General features: G+C 42.2%; 1 protein-coding gene across 3 annotated transcripts in view; it reads left to right on the top strand.

Annotated features, from left to right (window-relative positions):
• Window positions 1-26,679, top strand: part of garnl3 (GTPase activating Rap/RanGAP domain like 3) — a 489,806-nt gene that overhangs the window by 356,718 nt on the left and 106,409 nt on the right. For all 3 annotated transcript variants that reach the window (XM_041193696.1, XM_041193695.1, XM_041193697.1), the window contains exons 11-12: window positions 205-308; window positions 23,730-23,838. In XM_041193696.1, coding sequence (XP_041049630.1) covers window positions 205-308; window positions 23,730-23,838 — 213 coding nt within the window. The remainder of the gene's footprint in view (window positions 1-204; window positions 309-23,729; window positions 23,839-26,679) is intronic.

Raw genomic sequence — 26,679 nt, forward strand, 5'->3', positions numbered from 1 at the left:
TTCATTCTGTGAAATACCTTGAGATAATTTAACAGTATCATAAGAAGCTGTATAAATAAAAACATTTGTCATTTTATTTCTCTCCCCTTCATACGATACAGCTTGATGGGGGTTTAAACACGCTCAGAACTTGTGATGTTCTAATATACATATCTTGGTAATTATTTACAGTGCTATATGAAAACAGCTTTCTACTTTTCACAGATGACACGACAGGAATACATTCCATATACACTGTATATCAAGGACACGAGATAATGTTTCATGTCTCCACAATGTTGCCGTACTCTAAAGAAAACAAGCAACAGGTAAGCTATTTCTGTATTTATGTCTAAGCAAATTAATGTTGTAAACTTGTCTTATCTTCTATTGATTTGTGTAGTATGCCTCTACAAAGCTTGTCCAATAGACTGATAACTGAGTATCTGTACCCCCGCATTGTACAAGGTGCCAAGCATGGGCCAGTTCCATCACCACAGGTGAGGAGGAAGGGAGGAGAATTAGAATGGGGAAGTGCCAACAAACCTGCTGTGTCATATACTTCAGTAGGGCTGCTGTGTTACACACTCCAGCAGGGCTGCTGTTTTACGCTGCCCAGCAGGACTGCTGTGTTGCATTCTCCAGCAGGGATGCTGTGTTACATTTTACAGCAGGGCTGCTGTGTTACACACTCCAGCAGAGCTGTTGTGTTGCATTCTCTGGCCAGCTGTTTCAGTACAGCTACAACAGTGGCATCTACCTGGCAGTATGGAAAATTCCCCATGTATGTCCAGTACACAAAATGTAGGACAAATCCAGCCCAGCCAATTACCTCCCCATCGGCCTACTCTCGATTATCAGTAAAGTGACGGAAGAGGTGATCAACAGTGCTATCAAGCGGCACTTGCTTAGCAATAGTTTGCTCATTGATACTCAGTTTAGGTTCCACCAGGGTCACTCAGCTTCTGACCTCATCACAGCCTTGGTTCGAGCATGGACAAAAGAGCTGAACTCCAGAGGTGAGTGAGAGTGACTGCCCTTGACATCAAGTGTGGAATCGAGGAGCCCTAGTAAACCTGGAGTCAATAGAACTCAGGGAGAAAACTTTCCGCTGGTTGGAGTCATACCTAGCACAAAGGAAGATGGCTGTGGTTGTTAGAGGTCAATCGTCTCAGTTCCAAGATATCACTGCAGGAGTTCATCAGGATAGCGTCCAAGGCCCAACCATCTTTAGTTGCTTCATCAATGACTTTCCTTCCATCATAAGATCTGAGGTGGGAATGTTCACGAATGATGGTACAATGTTCAGCAGCATTTGTGACTCCTCAGATACTGAAGCAGTCCATGTCCAAATGCAGCAAGACCTGGACAATATCCAAGCTTGGGCTAACAAGTGGCAAGTAACATTTGTGCCACTTAAATGCCAGGCAATGACCATCACCAGCAAGAGAGAATCTAACCATCGTGCCTTGACATTCAATGGCATTACCATCGCTGAATCCTCCACTATCAAAATCCTGGGGTTTTCCATTGACCAGAAACTGAACTGGACTAGCCTTATAAATAATGTGACTACAAGAGCAGGTCAGAGGCTAGGAATTCTGCCATGTGTAACTCACCTCCTAATTCCCAAAGCCTGTCCACCATCTACAAAGCATGAGTCAGGAGCATGATGGAATACTTGCCACTTGCCTGGAGGAGTGCAATTCCAACAACACTCAAGAAGCATGACACCATCCGGGACAAAGTAGTCCGCTTGATTGGCACCCTATCCACAAACATACACTCCCTCCACCACCAATGCACAGTGGCAGCAGTATATACCATCTACAAGATGCGCTGCAGGAAGTCACCAAGGCTCTTTACACAGCACGTTCCAAACCCATGACCACTACCCTCTAGAAGGACAGTGGCAGCAGATAGATGGGAACATCACCACCTAGAAATTCCCCTCCAAGCCACTCACCATCCTGATTTAGAAATATATCGCTGTTCCTTCACTGTCACTGGGTCAAAATCCTGGAACTCTCTCCCCAACAGCATTGTTGGTGTACCTGTACCACATGGACTGCAGCAGTTCAAGGTCAGCTCACCACCACCTTCTCAAGGGCAATTAGAGATTGGCAATAAATGTCGGCCTAGCCAGCGACACCCACATTCCGTGAATGAATGAAAAAAAAGAGCTGCTGTGTAACACTCTCCAGCAGGGCTGCTGTATTAGGCTCTCCAGCAGGGCTGCTGCATTACACACTCCATAGGACTATTGAGTTGTTCACTCCATCAGGGCTGCCATGTTATGCACTCCATCAGGGCTGCCATGTTATGCACTTCATCAGGGCTGCCATGTTATGCACTTCATCAGGGCTGCAGTGTTGTATTCTCCAGCAGGGCTGCTGTGTTACGCTGTCCAGCAGGACTGCTGAACTACACACTCCAGCAGGTGTGTTAGAAACTCCAACAGGGCTGCTTTGTTGTGCAGTCCAGCAGGGTTGCTGCGTTACACACTCCAGCAGGGATGCAAAACTGGAATCAGGCGAAAACTCTCCTGCTGGTTGGAGTCATGCCTAGCACAAAGGAAGATGGTTGTGCTTGTTGGAGGTCGTTCATCTCAGCTCCAGGACATCATTATAGGTGTCCCTCTGGGTGGTGCCCTAGGCCCAACCATCTTCAGCTGCTTCATCAATGACCTTCCTTCCATCATAAGGTCAGAAGTGGGGATGTTCGCTGATGATTGCACAATGTTTAGCATCATTTGCAACTCCTCAGATACTGAAGCAGTCCATGTCCAAATGCAGCAAGACCTGGACAACATCCAGGCTTGGGCTGACAAGTGGTAAGGAACATTCGTGCCACACAAGTGCCAGGCAATGTCCATCTCCAACAAGAGAGAATCTAACCATCGCCCCTTGACGTTCAATGGCATTACCATTATCTGTTAGCCATTACTGAGACATGGTTCTAGGGTGATGAAGGTTGGGAACTAAATATTCCAAGACTCTTGACTTTTAGAAAAGATAGGCAAATGGAAAAGGAGGTTGGGTGGCCCTTATAATAAAGGATGAGTTAAAGACAATAGTGACAAAAGGATCTTTGCCCAGAAAACCAGGATATATAATCAATTAGAGTGGAATATAATGGTGTTAATCCAAAACTGAGTCTTGTTTAAACAAAGCCAATTAGAGAGATATAAGGGACAATTTGGCTGCCATGAGAAATGAGATTGAAAGAAATAATGGTGGGTAAGTAATAATAAACATTTAAAGAAATAATTCATAATTCTCAACAGATATACATTTCTTTGGGGAATAAAATCTCTACTGAGAAAGTGCTGAATCCCCTACTATCAACTTCCTAGGGGTTACCATTGACCAGAAACTGAGCTGGACCACCTATATAAATACTGTGGCTACAAGAGCAGGTTAGAGGTTAGGAATCCTGTGTCAAGTAACTCATCTCCTGACTCCCCAAAGCCTGTCCACCATCTACAAGGCACAAGTCAGGAGTGTGATGGAATACTCTCCACCTACCTGGATGAGTGCAGCTCCAACAAAACTCAAGAAACTCAACACCATCCAGGACAAAGCAGCCCACTTGATTGGCACCACATCCACAAACATTCACTCCCTCTATCAACGACGCACAGTAGCAGCAGTGTGTACCATCTACAACATGCACTGCAGGAACTCACCAAGGCTCCTTAGATAGCACCTTCCAAACCTATGACCACTACCATCTAGAAGGATAAGGGCAGCAGATACATGGAAACACCACCACCTGGAAGTTCCTCTCCAAGCCACTCATCATCCTGACTTGGAAATATATCACCATTCCTTCACCGTCACTGGTTCAAAATCCTGGAACTCCCTTCCTAACAGCACTGTGGATGTACCTACACCACGTGGACTGCAGAGGTTCAAGAAGGCAGCTCACCACCACCTTTTCAAGGGCAATTAGGGATGGGCTATAAATGCTGGCCTAGACAACGAAGCCCACATCCCTTGATTAAAAAAAAATCTCCAGCAGGGCTGCTGTGCTAGATCGTCCTGCTAGTGTTCAGAACTGGTGATAAAGCTGGGGAACTTGAGTGGTTTCCTGTCAGTTCAGCAGAAACGTGGCATGGTCTTAACCGGTAAGGAGGAAACTGGAATAAACGAATACCAAATCCTGAAGAAAGCCTAGTTTTCCCATGTAGAGCAGTCTTTCATTTTTAAATGTAATTAGTTATGTAAATGTAATGAGTTTTGAAATGTAATTAGCTATCAGAAGCGAAGTGAATACCAAGTTAATTTGATAAGAGGAATACCTTAGCATATAGGACTAATGGATCTAACCCAACCTATCCTGCCTCATTTTGTAGATGTTATATTGTTTATGAACGCTAACATGAGCCAAGTGATTCCATAATTTAGTGATTTTTTTTTGCTATAAAGCTAACTTAAACAAGAATTTGACATTAGCCTGATTTCAAAAGGCCGGCAGCAGAACTTGCTAGTGTACAATGGGAAAGTGACCAAAGCAGAATGTGCAGTAGACAAGCCAGAAGCTCGGTCTTACTCTGGCTTCCTGCTGCCCACCTTAAACCCTTCGTTACAGCCTTCGGGCTGCAAAGCAAATGGCTTCAGGGGTGTTCACTGACACCATGACTTGTGCACCTAATCCTTCCAAAACAGGAAAAAGATTTTCTGAAGCTTCAAATTCACATTGCAAGCACATTATTTTGAACACAGCATCAAAAGTCTTTGCAAATATTTCTTCACATACCTTTCGCCCATTAGATGCAACAGCTATGAGGCCGATACTAAAAAGATGGAGCTGTTTTAACGGAACTGAGAGACTGGAGGTTCACATACACAAATCTTTAATTCATTACAAAGTTTCTTAAAAAACATAAAGGATTACAGGCCTTTATAAATAGAGGTATAGGGCACAAAAACAAGGATGTTAAGCTAAACTTTTATAAGGCACTGATTAGGCCTCAGTTGGAGTATAAGGTTCAGTTCTGGGCATCAACATTTTAGGAAGGATGTTAAGGCCTTCAAGCAGTTGCAAAAGAGATCTACTCTAATGTGCCAAGGATGCAGAACTGCACTTGATGTGTAGAGACAATAGAAGCTGGGATTGTTCTCCTTAGAGCAGCAAAGGTTAAGGGAAGATTTAATAGAGGTGTTCAAAATTATGAAAGTTTAAAACGAAAGAGCACAGACCACTGTCTTCCTCTGCAGCAATGCGGCAGAGACCATCATGCCAGAGTGGGGCTTTTGAGCCACATCAGGCGATGCTTTACGCTGAGTTGATCACCGCGGCACAAACCATCATCTCATGAAATGGAAAGCTGGCACCACCGGAAAAAAAATGCAAAAGAAAGGAAAAAAGGACTTGCATTTGCTTGCTTAGCACCCTTCATGATGTTGGGGCATTGCAAAGCACTTTAGAGACAATTAGAGACAATGAAATATTTTTGATGTGCAGTCAATGCAGGAAACATGGCAGCCAATTTGAACACAGCAAGCACAGCAAACGATAATGTGATAATGACCAGATAATCATTTTTCGAGATTTTTTTAGGGTAAATGTTGGCCAGGGACAACAGGGCCAACTCCCCTGCTCCTCTTCGAAATAGTGCAATGGTATCTTTCATGTCCATCTGAGAAGACAGATGGTCAGTCAGAAAGATGGGGTCTCCGACATTGCAGCATCCTCTCAGTGCTACATTGCAGAGCCAGTCTTTATTTTACACTCTGGAGTGGGACTTGAGCCCATAACCTTCTGACTAAAAGACGAGATGTGCTACAACTGAGCCACAGCTGACACTAGAGATGAGTGGGTTGTGGTGCCCTTTGCTGGTCTCTGCTTTTAACAACTCCATAAAGATTCTCACACAACCTATCCAGCCTTTGTGAAGTGGAAAGTATTTCAATTGAGCACAAGGAGTACAGTTATCCCCTGTAACTCTACGCATTTGACATCACCAATAGCCAACTACGGACTGAGGTGCTGTAGAAAATTTGAGCATGAAGGATGGCTTGTAGTGGATGTTGGATTTGTAAATGCATTCAAAAAATTGTACTTTTGTTGCCAAATGCCAAAAAATGAAGGCTAACTCATTGGCATACAGCTCAATCAAGTTGTATTCAGGACTACATTGACTGGCAAATTTTGTGCTTTATCCACACTTAAGGGATCTTGAGAAAGATGCCCAAGGCTGCTGCATTCTCCAGCGATATTTGAGCAGCATCTGGGTCAGTAGTAATCCATATTAAAATTCAAACTTTTAATATTCATCATAATGTTTAAGACATTATTTCATTGCTGCAAGTATAACAACCTGAAGGGACTAATGCTGTTCAGTTTTTCCCATTTATGTGCTGATTGCAGCTTACTCATCTGTGTCCTCACGTCATTGTGCTCGTAGAAAGAAGTGTAGAGCCTGGATCCCTGGAGACAATCCTCTCTGAATTAATACTACTGTATGGTGTAGACAGCTAGATATATTTACAAGTAAAGTCGATAATTTCAACCTGTGTTTCTATTTATTGAAAAAGAGACGTGATAGGGTTTTTATCGTCTCGTGGAACAACAAGAGGCAAATATATAGTGAAACAAAACTTTTATTATAGAAATGTGTTATCGATTATGGGCTGGATTTTGGGATTGGGTGTTTGGGATCAAATCTTGGCCCTGGCCCCACAACCTGTCCAGTCTTTTCTTGTGAAGTGGAAAGTATTTCAGTTGAGCTCGAGGAGTACAGTTATCCTCTGTAACTCTATGTATTTGACGTCACCAATAGCCTACTGCAGACGGAGGTGCTGTAGAAAATTTGGGCATGAAGGATGGCTTGTAGTGGATGTTAGATTTGTAAGTGCATTCAAAAAATTGCACTCTTGTTGCCACGATTTTCAAAAGGGTGGCCAATTAGTGGCCAGATGTGGCACTCATCATCCAACTAACAATGGCAGGCAGGATCCCGACACTGGGGGAACAGTAGGAGCAGCACTGAAGGACTTGCAGCTTCGCATTTACAGGTAAGGGCAAGAGGACTCGCCCTCTCATCAATTTTTATAAACTTTCAGAAAGCAAATGGCCACAGTTGCTGGATCACCGTTATGGAGTAGGAATCCCTACACAGATGGCCTGTGGCCAGGTGGCTTAGGCGGTGTAGATAGGGTGGGGGTGTGGGGCTTCACATTGATCCTGGAGCGCTGCCTCCGCCTCCTCACTCCGTCACCAGGAGGTGGTCTCTGGGCATTTGCCTGGCTGCAGACACCACAGGGAGCCTGCAGGCTGACTGGAACATTCTCTGACCAATGGCCTTCGTAGGCCTTTTAATTATGTTAACAAGCTACCCACAGCTTGCGGGTGGTTAACCCTCACCTCACCCAACCAGCCCCCTTAAAGGTGACCCAGAGGTGGGAAGATGCTGGCAAACCGGCATGCTAGCCTGAGCCAGGAAATTCTGGGTCCCAGTTTCCATTGCACCCCGTGTTTCCACCCCCCCCCCCCCCCCCCAAAGCTTCCAGAGGGCTTCCATAATCTGGTCCTATATGGGCGGATATCATTGGAATGGTTCACAAGGCCCCATTTGAAAGGATAGTGGAAGGAGATTCACTAATAACTTTCAAATGAGAATTTGATTATGTACTTGAAAAGGGAATGAAAAACTGCAGAGCTATAGGGGAAAGAGCAGGGGAGTGGGACTAATTGGATAGCACTTACAAAGAGCTGGCACAGGCACAATGAGTTGAATAGCCTCCTCCACTTCTGTATGATTCCAAGATTTAATGATAAATGTACTAAGGGGGTAGGGGTGAGGTGCACACAAAGTTGCCAGGTTTGGGATGATTGACTTAGAGAGAAAAGTAAATTCCAAATACCTTTTTCCATCACTGCTGCAGTTGGTAAAACTCTGTACCAAGGTGCCACTGAGGGCAGATTTCCCAATTTAACGCTCCCTGCGACCTGATGCTCACAAAGGAGAGCGGATCTAACTAAAGTTAAAGAGATGAAAAATCAAGGTCTCCCAGCTCCTGCTGAGTGTGCAGCTGATATGATAGATAAATGTGATCGATAACAAGACAAAGAATGAATTGAATGATTCAGCTCATGCCATTCACCCTGACAGGGAGGTTCAAGTTCTTTTGAACTATTATGGCTTCCTTGAAATAAGGAAGCTGTCTTGAAGATTGTTCCTGGCTGTCCCTATTTGCCTATAATATGCACAGTTACAGCTTTCTGTAGGGATTGTTCTCCATTTGTAATGCCTGAGCTCCAGGTCCTTGATGCACAGTGACGTTATTGATGGTCGATTAATAAATAACTTGCAGTTTGTTATGAGTTATCTCTCTCATAGATTCTGCCCTTTTTTTCCATTCCTTTTCATGTATGTATGACATGAGTGGTACCAAGCCTGCCTTACAGCAATTGAATCAGGACACTTTAATCGATTTAATTTAAACTTGTTGATTCCTTTGTGTCATTTTGAGCTCAGCTCTATAGACCAATCTGCTTAATTGCAGAGAAATTTTAAAAAGCCATTTACCCCTGGCAGCGATGGGCGTATTTACGACACCAAATAACTGTTGCAGTCCACCATCAGGATGCTTGAATGTTAACCTGTTCATCACTTTCCAATGTTGACTGACCGAGTCCGGTTCAGTATTTTTTATTCTTTTATAATGTAAGCAGAAAGTACTGGAAAAACTCAGGTCTGGCAGCATCTGTGGAGAGAGAAACAGAGTTAACGTTTCGAGTCCAGTATGACTCTCCTTCATAACTCACGTCATTCTGGACTCGACATTAACTCTCTCTGCACAGTTGCTGCCAGACCTGAGTTTTCCAGCACTTTTGGTTTTTTGTTTCTGATCTCCAGCATCCGCAATATTTTACTTTTATTTTCTGTTATTTTACTTCATTTGAAATGAGGATGGGGGTGATGGTGGGAAGAAGTACTTCTTTAATCCAGTTTTCTCCATATGCATCAGAAAGTTATTTTCTGTACCTTTCTGAAGCTGAGCTTTGCAAAGTAGAGTTGGAGACATTCAGATTGGTTTTGAAACGAGTGTATGGATTAGATCATGTGTAGTCTTTTTCATGCCATCTGTGACATTATTCTTGAAATAAACTTCAGTGAAACAGCAATCATTCCATTGTCTCTTTTATTTAAATAGAGAGACGCTCCTGCAGTCCTGTTACCCACACAAGTAATAGCCACGGATGTAGGCAGGGCAAGGCTAGAATACTTAGTGAGTAGTTTGTATCTGTGTTTACTGAAGATGATGCTGACAAACTGTTGGTAGAAGTGGAGATGAATTGGGTAATGGATAGGGTGAAATTTAACATGTAGGATATACTGAAAAGGCTGACAATGCTTAGAGTGGATAAGTCTCAACTGGTCCAGATAGCTTTCATCCCAGGTTTGTAAAGGAAATGGGGGTAGAGATAGCGGAAGCGCTTGTCATAATTTTTCAGTCTTCTGCAGATATGGGGGAGGTACCAGAGGATAGGAGAATGGCAAATGTGACACCCTTATTCAAGGAAGGGTGTAAGGTCCTTCCAGCAATGAGGGATTTTAGCTACAAGGTTGGGCTGGAGAAGCTGGGATTGTTCTCCCTGGGCGCAAAGAAGATTGAGGGGAGATACAAGATTATGACAGATTTAGATAAGGTAGACAAAGAAAAGCTGTCCCCATTGGTTGAGGGTACAAGGACTAAGGGTCGCAAATTTAAGGTTTTGGCAGGAGATGCAAAGGAAAACACTTTTACACGGTGAATTGTAATGAACTGGAACTCAAAGCCTACAAAAGTAGTGGAAGCAGAGACGATGAATGATTTCAAAAGGAAATTGGATCATAACTTGAGGGTAATAAATTTAGGACTATAGGGATATACCAGGGGAATGAGACTGATTGGAATGCTCTACTGAGAGCCAGCATGGACTTGATGGACTGACTTGGCCTCCTCCCATGCTAATATGACTCTATGTATTTGCAACCACATTAAGGGCACTGCTACACAAGAAGGCAGCAGTTCACTCAGTGGAGTCTGATTTTGTCTCCCCATTTTATGCCTTAAAACCGCTCATTGGACCAAATATCCCCCTTCATAAAGTTGTAAGAGACCACCTAGTGAGATAAAACAAAAAGGTTGCCCCTGGCTCTCTAGTCTTCTCCTGGTGGTGTCACACACAAGGAGCTTGACGATGTGGTGGAGAGAGACAGGATTTGATACAAAAATGTGGTGGAAACAGAGTCAATAGTCTAATCTGTGGAATTATTGGTTCTCAGAGGACAGGAATGTGGGAGTGAGTTTTGATCACATTAGATAAGGGATTTGTGTCCATTTACATTGTTTAATTCACAAATTATGCAAATATGATGAGAAAAAAATGATTTCCAAAGGCTCAAAGAGGCAAATTAAGTCTGATAATTGCTTTGCAGTTTATGCTGCTTCTCCACTTCCCTAATTACATTGCACTTTTTACAACTGACAATGTATTTATGTTAGCTGTTTTGGCAGTGCAATTTTGATTCTTACCATCATCATTAGCACTTGAATCATTAAAGAGTTTCAGGAAAACATGTCAGAATTCTTATTGGATCTGAAGCTGGAGTATGAGTAGCATTGAATCAGGGCGAGTTAATCCCATTGGCACTGAAAGGATGTTGTGTCTAACTTTCCGGAATTGTATGAATTTCTAATAAGGCAGCAGTTAATTGGCCCATTTTCTTTTGAAGTTTTCAGCCTGCATAGTTTAAAAAAAAATGTGACTGCTGCTTTAATGACATTTTAACCTCCTTTTCAATCAATCATGGGTTATAAAATGCCCACTGCCCCTGAAACCTATGGGGGAAGGGTTGAGTAATAACTTGTCCCAGCTAGGTGTATGCATAGATTCTACCTGGACTTGCTCATATTGCACTGCAGTGAGCTCCCCAAGAGACTCAGCAGGTTTGTTCATTAAGTGCAAGTTGCCATATGGTACTGCTATGATCCTGTTTGGACCATTAACATTTAAAGAAGAAATCCGAACACCAAGCACTTAACCGACAGAACCACATCACAAGATTTCACGTTAAACAAAGCAAGCACTACTAATAATACTATAGCTTACAAAAACTTATGCTATGAACTCAATTCTACTTTTTATTTCCCCCTCCATCACCACCCCAAGAGTTCCCTTAACGTACTAAATCTTGAAGGTGCATTCGCTTTTCCTAGGACCAACCCAAAATTTATGCCACAGCCCTCTGGAATTTACTTTAATTCTCCTTGCTATTCCAGCTATTCCTCGAGGTACAAATTACATGGGGACCCTTCTATTAGCTATTGGCTAAGCTCCAGTTTTCTTCATAGACCTCACGGCTGTGGACTCTTCAGCTCCTTGTCCTGGCTTTGGACATACATTGTTTTTTTTTCCCTTAATCGGCTCCCACAGCTTCTGTTCAGCTCTTTCGAAGCTGACTGCTTTTCTACTACAAAGCTCTGTAAGGACCATTGTATATTTCTTCCACTAGCTGCAAACTAGAGCAAATCTTCCAGCTACTTGTCTCTCACAAAACCCAAACTGAACTGCCTGCTTCTGTCAGCAAACATACACCGATAAATTAAAACAAAAGAACCTTCTGCCTAAGGCTCCATATTTAGCCCAGTTGTCAAAATCTCAAGTGAATAATGGTCATTGAGATATCAGGAGCTGACGATACCTATGAAATTTTACTCCAAGGAATTAATTTCAGGAGGGCACTTGCATGGACAAAATAGGTAAGAAGCTACTTCTGTAAATTAAAAGTCACATTATTATCAAAAGTTAAATATTCAATATCTCCATCAGAGCCTATGCCTATTTACAATGAGATAAACAAAAGTAATAGACTTAACAGCTCCTATATTTATGGGTAGGTGGAGAAGGAGCAGATCCTCTGAAAGCAGCAAAAATTGTGGATTGGTGGAGGAAAGCTTAGAGACCTGCAGAGAGGACGGAGAGAGAGATCATGAGGAGGGAGTGGTCACAATTGGAGGGGGAGAGATCAAAGGGGAAGTGATCGAGGACAGGGGTGATGAGTTTGTAGGGAGAGAGGGAGATCATGAGGAGAAAAATAGTGAGGTTGGGGGTAGTGATATTGAGGGGAGAAAGATCGAGGAGGAGAGAGATTGCAGGGAGAGAGATTCCAGGCAGCAGGAAGAAATTCCTGGAGGGAGAGATTGCGGCAGCAGGTTTGCTTGGAGGATTGTGGGTGAGGGTAAACTCTCTTGCTCCTCCTGGCCCACATGTAGTGCTGGAAACGCATTTACCTGTGTAATTGGAATCTCTCGTCTCCCTTTTGCTGCCGGGTTTCCTAAGCCTGGAAGATCCAGCTTGCAGTCATTACATTCAAATTGCATCCAAAATCTGAGGAACAGAGCCTCATTAACATATTGTAATAACAGTCTCGCCTCACTTCAACGGTTTACTCAGGTGCCCTCAAATCTGGCCCAGTTAAACCGGAAGTAGGTATTTCCCCAGTGGGCTGGGGGTAGTTTTCACATTTTTACCAAGTTAACACCCCCGACCCTCTCCCACCCATTGTGGGGGGGAGTTTAAAATTACAGTAGTTCAATGACTGGTGCAGTTAGGTAGATAATTTCATTATGTAAGGGTTGCAGTAATTACAAATCTGCCAATCTTTATGCCTGCTCTTTCAAGACTGAATGATGGTCAAGCAGTCTGACCAGACAATATTGTTCTATAAATGCAGCTAATTTAGCACTGAGAGCATTTCATTTTCATATTTCCGACAACATCAACTAAGTATTCAACTGCTAGTGTTGTTAGTTTTACATGTATTTCCACCTGTACTAAATTAGATTTGCTCAATTTTGCAATTACTGATGGGCATGTTAGTTATAGGTAGGACAAGAGAGGCAATGCTTTAATTGATGCCCAAAAGCGAATGTAAAAAAAACCCTGAAATATTGATGAACTTCAAACTTATATCTTTACTAATCTATAGCAAGGGACATTTAATTAGATACTGCACTATGACGCCCATTTAATATTTCACCCCAAGCAACCTTGGTGCCAAGTTTAATTAAAATGCTAAGATAAAAACAAAATACTGTGGATGCTGGAAATCTGAAATAAAAACAGAAAATGCTGCAAGAATTCATCAGGTCTGGCAGCATCTGTGGAGAGAGAAACAGAGTTAACATTCCAGTCCATATGACTGAAGAAGAGTTATACGGACTCGAAACATTAACTCTCTTTCTCTGTCCACAGATGCTGCCAGACTTGTTGCATTTTTCCAGCATTTTCTGTTTTAATTGAAATGCTGATAGTTAATTATAACTTTTTACCCCAGCACACTTTTACAAATTCAGTGCTTTGAAGAACATTCTCTTTCAAAGGATCTGTCAGGGATCTATGCAAATGAAAAATGTGTCCTCAAAAGTGGAGAGGAAAGATATGATTCTACTTTGTTGTTTTGTAGCATGACTGTTTTGGAATTTTTTTTTCTCTATTTACAAATGCAGTCAAATGATAAAACTGGATCTCGAGATTCATCCATGTGTTACCTGTGTGTGTGTGTGTGTGTGTGTGTGTGTGCGTTTTAACACTCTTCAGACGTTTGTTGAATGTTTACTTGATCAAGACAGTCGTGGAGACACTAGTTTACTATAACAACTAAATTAGTGTTGCTCAATTGTTTATTTATATAGCGCTTCTTTATGTAATGAAATGTCACAAGGCACTTCAAATGAGCATTACGAAACATAATTACGAGTAATTAGGTCAGATGACCGAAAGCTTGGTCAAAGAGGTAGCTTTTAGAAGTGCCTTAAAGGAAGAAAGCGAGATAGAGAGATGGAAGTGTTTAGGGAGGGAATTCCAGAGCTTAGAGCCTGGACAACAGAAGGCATGGCCACCAATGATGGAGCAATTAAAATGAGGAAAGCACAAGAAGCCAGAATTAAAGGAACACAGATATCTCGAAAGGTTGTGAGGCTGGGGAGATTACAGCGATAGGGGCAAAGCCTTGGAGGGATTTGAAAATAAGGATGAGAATTTTAAAGTCAACAATTTGCCCTCAGTTCTGATGAAGGCTGTGTCCCCAAATGTTTAGCTGTTGTCTCTTTTTAAAGATGCTGATGAACTCACTGCGAATTTCAAGAATTTTCTGTTTTCATTTCCGATTTCTACCATTTTCAGTTTAGAAAGATTATTTTTGGTTGCTATTTTACATTTGTTTTCCTCACAAAGACTTCACTTCTGTCCAACACTTTGCCAGTAATTCATTTATCTGGAACCCTCACTTGACAGTTGCCAATTAATATCTGACCATTTTTTCTTGCACACAGTTGTCATTGCTATTCTGTTACTTTCCCTCTCGTTATTTTGCCTGGTAAACTGACAGAGTCAATAAGAGTCATCTTTAACAGTATAGATTTGCAGAAAAATACAGACAAGGGATGAGATTCTAATTTCCTATGTAGTGTATTTTTGTCAAAGGGGTTGTGATGTCTCCCTTATCTAGAATATGAATAGTTGTGTCATTAGTTTTTGGACCATGTAAAGGATATTTGGTTTTTTTGTGGACAATAATGATTTTTCTCTACTGCAGAATTTTTCTTTATTGCGCGCCATTTTCAATTATCAATGCATCCCTTTAGTGGGCTGACATTCTTAATTTTTGAAGGAGGGACTGATTGAGCCTCTTGATGACTCTTTATTCCAGCTGTTTGTTTTTCTGTCCAAGTGCTTGTTTGGCCTGGTATACTGCTTGAAAAAGGAGAATTCCCCTTTCACTAAAGGTCCCTTTTCCTTCGTCTCTGTTCTTCATTATCAACACAGCCATGGCCACGCTCATTTGCATGGATCAGGTAGCACAGGAAGTCCTGCTTGTCACGGATGATGAACTTGGATAATTGTTATTGTGTTGCTGTGCTGGTATTGGTGGCTCCCAATGTCCTGGACTTGCCTTGTTGGTGGCAACATCAAAGTAAGCTTAAATAAAAGCAAAATACTGTGGATGTTGGAAATCTGATTTAAAGGCAGAAAATGCTGGAAAAACTCAGCAGGTCTGGCAGCATCTGTGGAGATAGAAACGGTGTTAAGGTTTTGAGTCCATGTGAATTCTTCAGAGCTGAAGAGGGGTAGAAACGTGATGGGTTTTTATACTGTTGAAGAGAGGGGGTGGAGCAAAATAAAAGATCAAGGATAGGTGGGAGCTCAGGAGAGACTTGACAAAGATATCATGGACATAAGACAAAGGGAGTGGCAATGATAGTGTTAAATACTAAGGCATGTGCTAATAGCGGCATAAAGGTTAGATAGCAGAATATGTTAATGGCAAAAGTGGATTAGCTAAGCCTGCAGCTAAAAGAAATGGATCTTCATAGCTGCTGGCCTTGGCATATTTATTTACACGGTCTCAACAGCCATGAAGTCCCCTTTTTCCTTCTTTAACTCAGTCAGAAATTCCAATATTTACCTTGGCCTTGGTGCCACTTGTATGAGATTGTATGCCCAGCATCCACCCCCATATAAAACAACTTAACTTAACCAGTAATATGTTGAGCAGTAATGAATTGGAATATTTGGTATCAACGTATCAGTGATCTGTGAATACTATTAATGCAATGTAACTGTATAATTATCTATGTGCATGACAATCTAGATATCTGACCCAATGTCTTAAACTCAGTCTTCAAATAATGCCTCTCTTGCATTTATCCAGTTGAAAGGACCAGTTTAGTGTCAATTTGTGCAAAACTATGAACACTTCATTGTTATGTTAATCACAATCCAGGTTGAGATGATACATGGTCTTTAAGGTGTGTGAACATGAAGGACCCTGCGTTCTTTCAGGACCAATCTTAATTTTGTCCCTAGATGTGCTATTCCAATGCATCACCCAATTCTCCTCATATCCAGGCTATATGTTTCACAAATGGTAAGATTAGAGTTTGTCTTAGTTTCAGATAAGACCCTTGAAATGTGTATCAGCTGTGACTCAGTTGGTAGCACTCTTGCCTCTGAGTCACAAGGTTCCAGGTTCAAGCTCCATTCCAGGACTTAATCACTAAAATCAAAGTTAATGTTCCAGGGGAGTGCTGCACTGTCAGAGGTGCTGTCTTTCAGATGAGACATTAAACTGACACCCTTTCTGCCTGTTTTTACAGATAGATGTAAAAGATCCAATGGCACTATTTCAAAGAAGAGCAGGGGATTTATTCCTGGTGTCCTGGCCAATATTTATCCATAAATCAATCAAACAGAAAAACAGATTATCTGGGCATTATCACATTGCTGTTTGTGGGAGCTTGCTGTGTGCAAATTGGCTGCTGTGTTTTTCTATATTACAACAGTGACTACACTTCAAAAGTAATTTGTTGACTTTAAAGTGCTTTGAGACATCCAGTTATCATGAACCTTGCTATATAAATGCAAAATCATTTTTTAAATATGTGGTACTTGAGTCTGGGGTTTGGTTCTTTGCTCATCAGCACCAGAGCACCTTAAATGCATTGCTGGTCTCATTTTGCTGCACACACCAGACTTAAAGCATTGACATTCTATTCTTTGTAGAGGATTACTTTGATGAGGGGACATGGGAATGATCCAGCTATCATGGGGGTGTGGAGCAGGCTTGATGGACTAGCTGGTCCTTTCCTGCCTGTCAGCTTTGTACTTGTGTACCCGCCTGTTCAAGGGATTGCTATTTCAGAACTGTGGCTTGGATTCTCAAGTCAATAAATGCCACGCATTGAGTCCTGGGAATGCTTCAACATATGCTCTGTTGATAAATTTAATTGGGACTAAGTAATCTTACAAATTCTTCTGTACCTCTCCCAGAACACTACCAAATAACGGAGAGGCAATTCTGCCTTAAATGGTCTGCCCACATCTGTTGCAGCTGCTGATTTTCTGTTGTGTGTTGCCCTCACTATTGTACCTAATTAATTAAACAAACCTTTCTAGTCAGTCACACACCCATACACATGCATGCCTGCAAGAAGCTTCCCAATTGTTACACAGTATTAACTCTCACTTGATAACTCAAGCTGCTCATCTTGCTCTCACAGTAATATATTACAATTTTCCTGAAACATGCTATGCAGGTTAATGTGGAGGTGTATTTAAAGCAATTTTCACAATATCATCTGTACAAAGTGACAGAAATTTTATCATTATTAAAAGTTTATCTTATTCAGCCTACTCACAGTTTATTGTAAAAGCTTTCTTGTTAGTAAATATCAATACAGCAGTCACAACAATTTCTCATCATTGTTAGTCATAATTCAAAACTCATGGCTTGGGTTTTTAAAAGCAATGATGATCTATCCCTGTAGTGTCAGCCTATGCCTGCACATATGTTGATGGCAAAGTTAAGTATCTCGCCTTACAGAAAGGGCATTTTGAAACAGAAAACAAAATGATCACGAGAAAGATTGAAAAAAAATGCCCTATCTAGATCATTTTGTTGCTAAATTACAATGGCCACAGCAAATCCAAAGCAGAATTGATTATTGTAGTATAATGGTCTGGCATATACAGGGTTAAAGTGGGACTGAGTACCGTATTGCCCACATGATGATATAAGAAGGCACATGACCCAGACCCAGGGTCAGTGTGGTGTTGAGCAGAGACGTGGTAAGACCTAGACATGGAGATAGCTCCTTGCCTGTACCCTTTACTCCCTTTACTGTGTATGTATATAGTTACATGTAACTATAGTGACTGTGATGACCCCATCGTCAATAAAGTGATGGAAGGGGTCATCAACAGTACTATCAAACGGCACATACTTAGCAGTAACCTGCTCACTGATGCTCAGTTTGGGTTCCACCAGGGCCACTCAGCTCCTGATCACATAACAGCCTTGGTTCAAACATGGACAAAACTCGTGAGGTGAGAGTGACTGCCCTTGACATCAAAGCAGCATTTAGCCGAGTGTGGCATCAAGGAGCCCCAGTGAAACTGGAGTCAGTGGGAATCAATCTCCGCTGGAGTCATACCTAACACAAAGGAAGATGGTTGTGGTTGTTGGAGGTCAATCCTCTCAGTTCCAGGCCATAGCTACAGGAGTTCCTCAGGGTGATGTCCTCAGCCCAATCATCTTCAGCTGTTTCATCAGTGACCTTCCTTCCAACATAAGGTCAGAAGTGGGGATGTTTGCTGATGATTGCACAATGTTCAACACCATTCACAACTACTCATACTGAAGCAGTCCATGTCCAAATGCAGCAAGAGCTGGCCAATATCCAGGCTTGGGCTGACAAGTAACATTCACACCCCAGAAGTGCCAGGCAATGACCATCCAACAAGAGAGAATCTAACCATTGCCCTTTGACATTCCATGCATTACTATCACTGAATCCCCCACTATCAACATCCTGGGGTTACCATTGACCAGAAACTGAACTGGACTAGCCATATAAATACTGTGGCTACAAGAGCAGGTCAGAGGCTAGGAATCCTGCGACAAGTAACTCACCTCCTGACTCTCCAAAGCCTGTCCACCATCTACTAGTCACAAGTCTGGAGTGTGATGGAGTACTCTCCACTTGCCTGGATGAGTCCAACAACACTCAAGGAGCTCAACACCATCCAGGACAAAGCAACCTGCTTGATTGGACCCCATCCACAAACATTCACTCCCTTCACCACTGACGCACAGTAGTGTGTACCATCTACAAGGTGCACTGCAGCAAGTCACCAAGCCTCTATAGACAGCACTTACCAAACCCATGACCACTGCTATCTCGAAGGGCAAGGGCAGCAGACACATGGGATCATCACCACCTGGAAGTTCCCCTCCAAGCCAATCACCATCCTGACTTGGAAATATATTGTCGTTCCTTCACTGTCGCTGGGTCAAAATCCTGGAACTCGCTCTCTAACAGTGCTGTGGGTGTACCTACATCACATGGACTGCAGCGATTCAAGAAGTCAGCTCACCACCTTTTCAAGGGCAATGAGGGAAGGGCAATAAATGCTGGCCTAGCCAGCGATGCCCACATCCCATGAATGAATAAAAAAATGTAGTTAATAAAGACGAGTTAACATTTAGAAGACTACAAAAATTTCTTTAACAGACGCATTCTATAACCAACACCATCTGAACAATTATCATGGTGTCATAAACATAAAGAGAGTTCATTATTCTGCTATTACTGGGATGATGTAGTCAAGTTTCAGTCTGATGTATATCTGGATTTTTCTCACCGAAGTGATAGGTGGATGATTGAGGGACAAGTCACCAACTCCCTTTTACCTATCTCCCCTTTACTCACTTACCTACATTGGCTTCCAGTCAAGCAACATCTTGATTTTAGAATTCTTATTCTTGTTTGCAAATCCCTGTATGGCCTCACCCTTCCCTATCACTGTAACCTCCTCCAGCCCCACACCTCTCTGAAATACCTGCTCTTCTCTAATTCCTGCCTCTTGAGCATCCACTGATTTTAATTGCTCAATCTTTGGTGGCTGTGTCTTCAGTTGCCAGACCTTAAGTTCTGGATTAGCTTCACTGCATCTCTCCACCTCACTACCTCATTTCCCTATTTCCCTCCATTAAGACACTGCTTAAAATCTATTGCTTTTGGTCATCTAACCTAATATCTCTTTATGTGGCTCACTGTCGTCTTTTGTTTTATAATGTTTCTGTGAAGCACCTTGGGACCTTTTTACTAAGGCAAAATATAAATATAGGTTATTTTTGTTGTAAGTATTGTAGTCAACCTTCAGTTTGGACCAGAATGCTATCTAACTTCATTATGATATAATAATGTCAGTGTGATATCAGGAGTTAGAAATGCTCAGTTGAATATTAAATATGCTTTAATTTGCTGAAGAGTCACCTTGTACTTCCTATTGATTACCAGATCTTTCTAGAAGCCTGTTTCCCTTTGAAAGCTTACCCATCAATGACAGAGCCTGAGAATATTTAGGGATATCTTTCTGTGTACACACCATGTCGGAGAACCTCTGACAGAGCATCTTGGATCAAGGCTTGGGTTTTGTGGAGCCACAAAGGTTCTGCAAATTTTGAAGTGGTATTTCAGCTTCCTTGTAAATAGGGAAGTTTTAGGATATTTACTGGAGCGGGGAGAATTCGGGGGTGTGTTGAATGCTCCCCCTACGTACGGGAGTGACATCCTGCAAAGGAATTTGGCGCACTTGCCTACCGTTGATAGTTCAATGGTAGGATTGTCCCCTGACCTGACACACATTGGTAGGCACATTCCAGCAACAACTTGGGCGGGCGGGCAGGTGTGGGGTTCTTTGTCTGTTAACCTATAGAGAATGGCCAGTACTTCTGACATATCTGTGGCAGTAAATGCCACACCCCATGCAATCCACTGAAAATGCTTGTGCTTCAAAGGATATGGTCTAGAAGGAAGTGTTTTTGGAAGTTTGGAAAATTGGAAGAAATGCATATGATTAGGAATGTTTCTTTGTGGCTTTCCAAGATGAGTTTTAAATCATAAGTTCTCAGACATCAAGAACATAATGAACTGAATCACAAAGATTAGTGTTAAATCCTAAATTTGTTCAGAAAATTAAATTAGAGTCTGAGTCTTTCAACAGCAGTTTGTACCTTCTAGAAATAGAGCTTCAGATTGTCTCCGTTTCATTTGCTCAGTTTATATCCGGCTTCTTTTCATTAGAATTTAAATGGCAGTTTTAGATCTTGAAATTTTTTACCAAGTGCAAGCTTGAGATTCTTACAAGGTAGAAGCGTCTAAACACAGAAGTTTGCCATCTGTTGCAGCAGGTTCTAATAAACTCCAAATACCATTAAAATTCTGGCCCTTTGCCTCCAACAAGCGAGCACGTGAAGCTGTGAGGCTGTGGACGCTTAGTTCGAGACCATATTCCCGTGGTTAATAACACTTGCCCTGGGTCACACTGTTTCTCTAGGCAATCCCCAGCACTGAGCCCTGACATCTGTCTCATCTATAAGACTGTGTAGGGCTTAGGCTTCCACACAAGGGCCACAAATTCCGAAGCTGATCTTGGGTCCAGTGCTGGCATCTCCAAAAACAGTCTAAACATGACCCCCACTATCCTCTCAGACATGGTGATTCTGAGCGGAATTGAAATATATATATTATATATATATATAAAAAACATATCCCCCTTGTTCCAGAACTGAAGCCAGAATTTTCTGCCCCCAAATCTCCATTCACGTCGGCGGGACCAGAAGATCTCGCCAGCCTGAGGGGCTGGAAAATTCCAGCCTGAGCTTCTATCTGATTAACGCTCTCTCTCTCTCTCTCTGTCACTTATTTAAACAGGGACTGTATCCCCACAAAACCAGGCAGCATAGAAGGGAAGCACCTGATTTAAACCTAGATTCATTTGATGAAAGTTTCTTTCCTTTGGTGACTTTCTGATTTTAGGCATGCTCACCTGCAGTCCCAAACTCAAAGAACTCATAAGCCAGTACAGTGCAGAACTTGCTTGTCAGTTGTTGCAGGGTGTTGGATACCATTTGGTAGGTCTTAAAGAAGCCTTCCTATCCTTAAGTAGGTTAACTGTATGTATTTATTAATAAAAGAACTATGTACATATATACAGTAAAGGATCCAAGCTAGAAACTTTCCCCATTCTCGTTTGTGCACACTGCTCTGTCCAACACTAGACTGGCCCCTAGGTGAGGGTCATGTGTTCTCTTACAGCACTGTGTGGGTGATACTGTGTTCAGATCCATGTTAACCCTGTATGACACAGACCCTTATACCACATCAGTCTCAACTCAAAAAATATACTTGTGTGAGAAATAGAATATTTTTACAGATGAAACAAGCTTTTTTTAAAGTTTGAGGCTAATTTGTTTAAGTACAAGTAGTTAATCATTTTAACAATCTTCTAAAGATGTTAGAATTTAACCAGCGGTATCTTTGAATTATCTGTTCACACAGACTATTTCAAATGTTTGTAACAGCTGAGTGAAGATGTTGTATAGTTCAAGGAACAAAGTAAATGGGCTGAAATTTTCTGAAGGGCATATCTATGATGTACATCAATACTATGATGCAGAAATTCTGGGAAGTTAGGGCCTCCGTGACTTGTCTCATTACTTATGCAGCCCCATCATGTCCTGGGGCCTCCTGTGCCATCACACAGAGAGGCTCACCAAAACATTTACAATGGGCAGAATGTTCTGGACCTAAAATGTTCGGCTGACAAGACCATTTTCAGGTCCTGACCCCGTTTGCAGCCGCAGCGGACCTTCCGGTTCAACCTTCTGAAAGTCAGTCACTCAGAACCTGCCTCTGGGATCACCATCCAATTTGAGATGGCAAGCAGCCTGAGACAGCAGGAGGTCGATTCAGCTCACCCCATTTCAAGAGTGGTCGGCAGCCTTCACTGTGCCTGCAGTGAGAGTGCTGGTGAGGAAAATGCAGCAAGAGTAGGAAGGGCACAGTGGAGGTGCCATCAGTGTGATGGGAGTGGTTGCCACCACATCAACCCTCGCAACTATCAAAGACATCAATCTCCAAGAGCTCCTTACGTAGTGGCAAGCCTCTGTCACTGGAAGACTTCAGCCTTGCCATCTTTTGCTGTTTAAGGTTAGAAAGCCTCGAACTCTCACACCATTCCCACCTCTCACTGTGCAGCCACCGCCTCTGAGTTGCTGAGCTGTTGACACAGCAGGGGGCCCATGCCATGCTGGGAAAATTGCAATGTCGATGGCAGTTGCAGTTAATTGCCTAATTATCCACCTCATTTGGCTTCCCACCACTGGATTGCTGACATGGATTTGGCACACTGCTGCGGAAAGTGGCAGGAGATGAGGAGATGTCCACAATCAGCCAACGTAATTTTAATTTTACTTTTTAACCACTTTCCCTCCCTTCACACTCACCGACACCCCCCCCAAAACAAAGCCCTGCCAAAACCTGCCTCCAAGGGCCCAGTAAAATTCCACCCCATCCATTGTCCCCATCTACCTCAATGTTGATTGTAAATTTGCTGAAGCAACATTACCTTGATCACTGCTGTCACTTAGCGTGTTACAGAATGGAGCTAGTGGGTTAAATAATAGAGCTGATGGGTTGCAGAATGGTGCTGCTGAGCTATGGAATCGTACTGGTTGGTTAAATAATGGACCTGGTGGGTTATGGAATGGTGCTGGTGGGAATAAAGAGGAAAAAACTCGGAAGGTTATTTTTCCAAATATAGTTTTGAGTGGGCGTTGTATAAATCTGCCCGAATTTTTTAGGTCACAAAAGGACGAGGAGTGCAGTGTTCTTGGAGCTTAGAATAATGACAAGTTTCATCCAAGATTAGGGTCCGAGTGTTAGTGGCCTGTAACCTTTACAGACTCGACTGCATATTAACTCACCAGGTAAGTGGTGTCATGTCAATTAATATGTTAGAAAAAGGGTATATGTAGACAATGTCAGATATTTCAAATCTTTATTTCTACAAATAAACCAACAGAGTGTGTGGCCCATGCCACGCTGGGAAGATTGCAATGTTGGTAGAAGATTGCAGTTAATTGCCTAATTATCCATCTCAGTTGGCTTCCCACCGCTTCCAGCAGTTTGCTGAAATGCACTCGGCCTGCCCCTGCGGAAAGCCGCAGAAGGTGAGATGTCCGCAAATCAGCCAACATATTTTTAATTTTACTCCAGCATTTCTAGTGTTTCCATTTGGTAAAATGGGTACAACAGATAAACCATGGTTTGTAAAGAAGTGCTACTTTCAATACTGAGCCACTGTAAGAAGTATAAAGAATGTCATCTATTCTCTTTACTTTCCAGGTGGAAAGGAAACGCCATATTGGGAATGACATTGTAACCATCGTATTCCAAGAAGGAGAGGAATCATCACTGTCCTTCAAACCATCGATGATTCGTTCCCATTTCACACGTATCCTCTTCCCTTGTGTTTACAGTATGGTTGCTTAACAAGACTTGAAAGCCTTTGATCTGAACATCTATGCCTATTATAGACCATTCTCTTCATTTTGACGTACTTTACATGCCACCAAACCATTACCATTGGAGACATCAGTTTTTAAGTCTATGTTCTCTCAAAAGCTTTGTCCATGGTTTTACTTTGTTTTTTCTGCCGAATAGGACATCTGTGGCTTCAGTTTGTATTGTGCTTTGGAGTAACTGAGTGGCTGAAGATTTTGATGTTTGGGAGTTGGGGTTGTAAGTTGTATACACAAAGTACCCAGTTTGCTCTGTCTCATCAAAACCACCAGTTCATGAGTTGAAATCCATTTCATGATTTTCAGTGTAAGGGTTGCATGGTTCATGATCCCTTCCATTTTAACATAGCCTGAGATCGCGCAGCATTTCCAGGGCGTGTCTGTTTGGCAAGCGCATGACTGTTTATCAAGTGTGAGATTTCTCGGTGGGTGTGTACCTGATAAGGCTACCTAATCTGTTCTTTGATTAACCCAACACCATTCCAATTAATCTCACTGAATCCTGGAAATATAGAAATTAGTATGTACAGTTCGAAAACTAGGCTGTCAAGCCCTCTGAGAACCCCCTCACTGGCCCTGAAAATAGGTAAATAATTACTCAGTGTGTAACCCCTTCAAACCCCATTCCATCCTCCATCTTAATCAGGTACTATTAACTGAGTAAATCTCCTGGCTTTCTTGTTGAGGGATTTATGTTTGTTCAGAAGCTGAAACTTTAAGATATATTTATGACTGTTTGAACAGTAATAAATAATGCCCAAAGCATTTGCACTTTTTTGCATTACCATCCCAGTGCGTTTCATGATTAGGTAGAGCTGCCTTTGTCTGTGGGCCCTCGATCGCACTATAAACTGATGACTGTTTCCTTCTGCCATGGATGTTCTCCTGTTACAGTTGAGAAACTTGCTGTTTCATGAAACTTGCTTTCTTTTTTATTTGTTCCACTCCGGCACCAGAGCATCAACTTTAGCTTTAAACAAATTTTCTCATGTATTCTGACCTCTTCTGCAATATTTCCTGCCACATCTGATGCTGTGTTCCCTTGTTTATGACTCTCCATGAGGTGTTTTGGTTCTTATCCTTTTTTTTAACATGACACCAACACTGAGATATACTGCACAAGGCAACTTGTACAACCGGTTAAAGGTTTGCAGGTGTGAATTGTACTTAGATTTGGATTTACTAAACTTTAACGGTTGGTTTTCCATTACTTTTTATGACTATTCCTTTTTTGTGACCTCAGGCTTATCTGAGTAGTACCATGCAGGAGAATAGTACTCCTGTATACACTGTAAATTTGGAGCAAAATACAACTCTTCAAGATGAGCAGCTAAAAGGTGAATATGGGAACCTTGTCCTGCTTGTTATTATTCAGATTTCATGCTCCAATAAAAGTGTAATCATAAAAAGTAATGGAAAACCAGTGGTAAAAGTTCAGTAAATCTCACTGATGTGAGAGGGCTCCTTAATGGACCAGGTAGTGCATCTTGCATTGGTTGTGAGTGATAGAGGAAAACCTGATCCACCGTGCAATTGTATTCTGCCTTTCGGGATTGGGTAACCTTTGTGATGGTCCGGCAGGTGATGTGTGCCAGGCAGATCAAACCCACGAGGGAAACTTGATCACACGGTTACAATGGTTTGCAATTAGTATTTTATTTTGCATTGCGTGCCCTGAATTCAGAAGGAATGGGCAGAATTTTGCCCTCGGCAGGCGTGCGGGCCCCACCGAAAGAGCTCACTGCTCCCTGAGGCAAAATCCTGTCTCAGGGAGATTCGTGACAGGTAAGTAAAGTCTAAAAATAGATAAATATTGAAATGATTAACGTGTCCCCCTCATGAGACAATGTCACACGAGATGGGACATGTTAACAATAAACACACGAAATTTATTAAAGGTTTAAAAATCGGACATGAAACTTGATCCCGCCGGTGTCTATGGCCTCAATTGGCCATTGACAGGTCAGCGGGCGGACAGCTGATTTTGCTGTCCGCCCGCCTTCCTAAAAATTTAAAGGGACCGGGATGACGTCGGGGATTCCTCCTGACTTTATCCCGTGTCATTTTCCCCTCAGCGATCGGGCCCCGCCCCCAAATCGCCAACGGGAAAATCCTGCCCAATAAATCCACCAAGACTTCAAAGATATTTTTTAACAACTAAGTTAAACATTTGTTAACAAAAGAAAAGATTTCAAGCACATACATAGGTCTACAATTTACTGTTAGAATAATTCCTAAAACCCCTAATTAATCTGGCTTCCAGTTACACCCCCATTAAGGCAACAGGTGAAAAAAAAGATTTTAAATAGATCCAGGCAAGTCGGCACAATACCCTGGGGTACAAATTTTAGCTTGGCAGGTGGGCATGCGCCCGACCCAACTGAGCCTTAAATGACATGCGATCAAGTCGGGTGTGTGTCCCAATGTCATCGCGCACACACACACGATATTTCAGTTGGGGAGCACGTGCTGGAGTCGGCAGCGTGCCCGGCAACAATTAAGAGGCCTACTAAGGCCATTAAAAAGTTAATTGAAATGAATTTTTTGCTGCCCGTCCAACCTTATGGTTAGTAGGCAGGCGAAAATGCCAAACATATAAAAGTTTTCATTTTTCATTAATAACATGTCCCTGTTCATATGATAGAGTCACATGAAGGGACATGTTTCATTACATTTTTATTTATTTATTTTCATATATCTTCATCTCCCTGAGGCAGCTCCTTGCCTCAGGGAGATTATGTAGCACACACTCGGCCCGCTCACCCTCCTTCCTG

This window comes from Carcharodon carcharias, chromosome 8 (genome assembly GCF_017639515.1).
Source record: "Carcharodon carcharias isolate sCarCar2 chromosome 8, sCarCar2.pri, whole genome shotgun sequence".
Classification (NCBI taxonomy): domain Eukaryota; kingdom Metazoa; phylum Chordata; class Chondrichthyes; order Lamniformes; family Lamnidae; genus Carcharodon; species Carcharodon carcharias.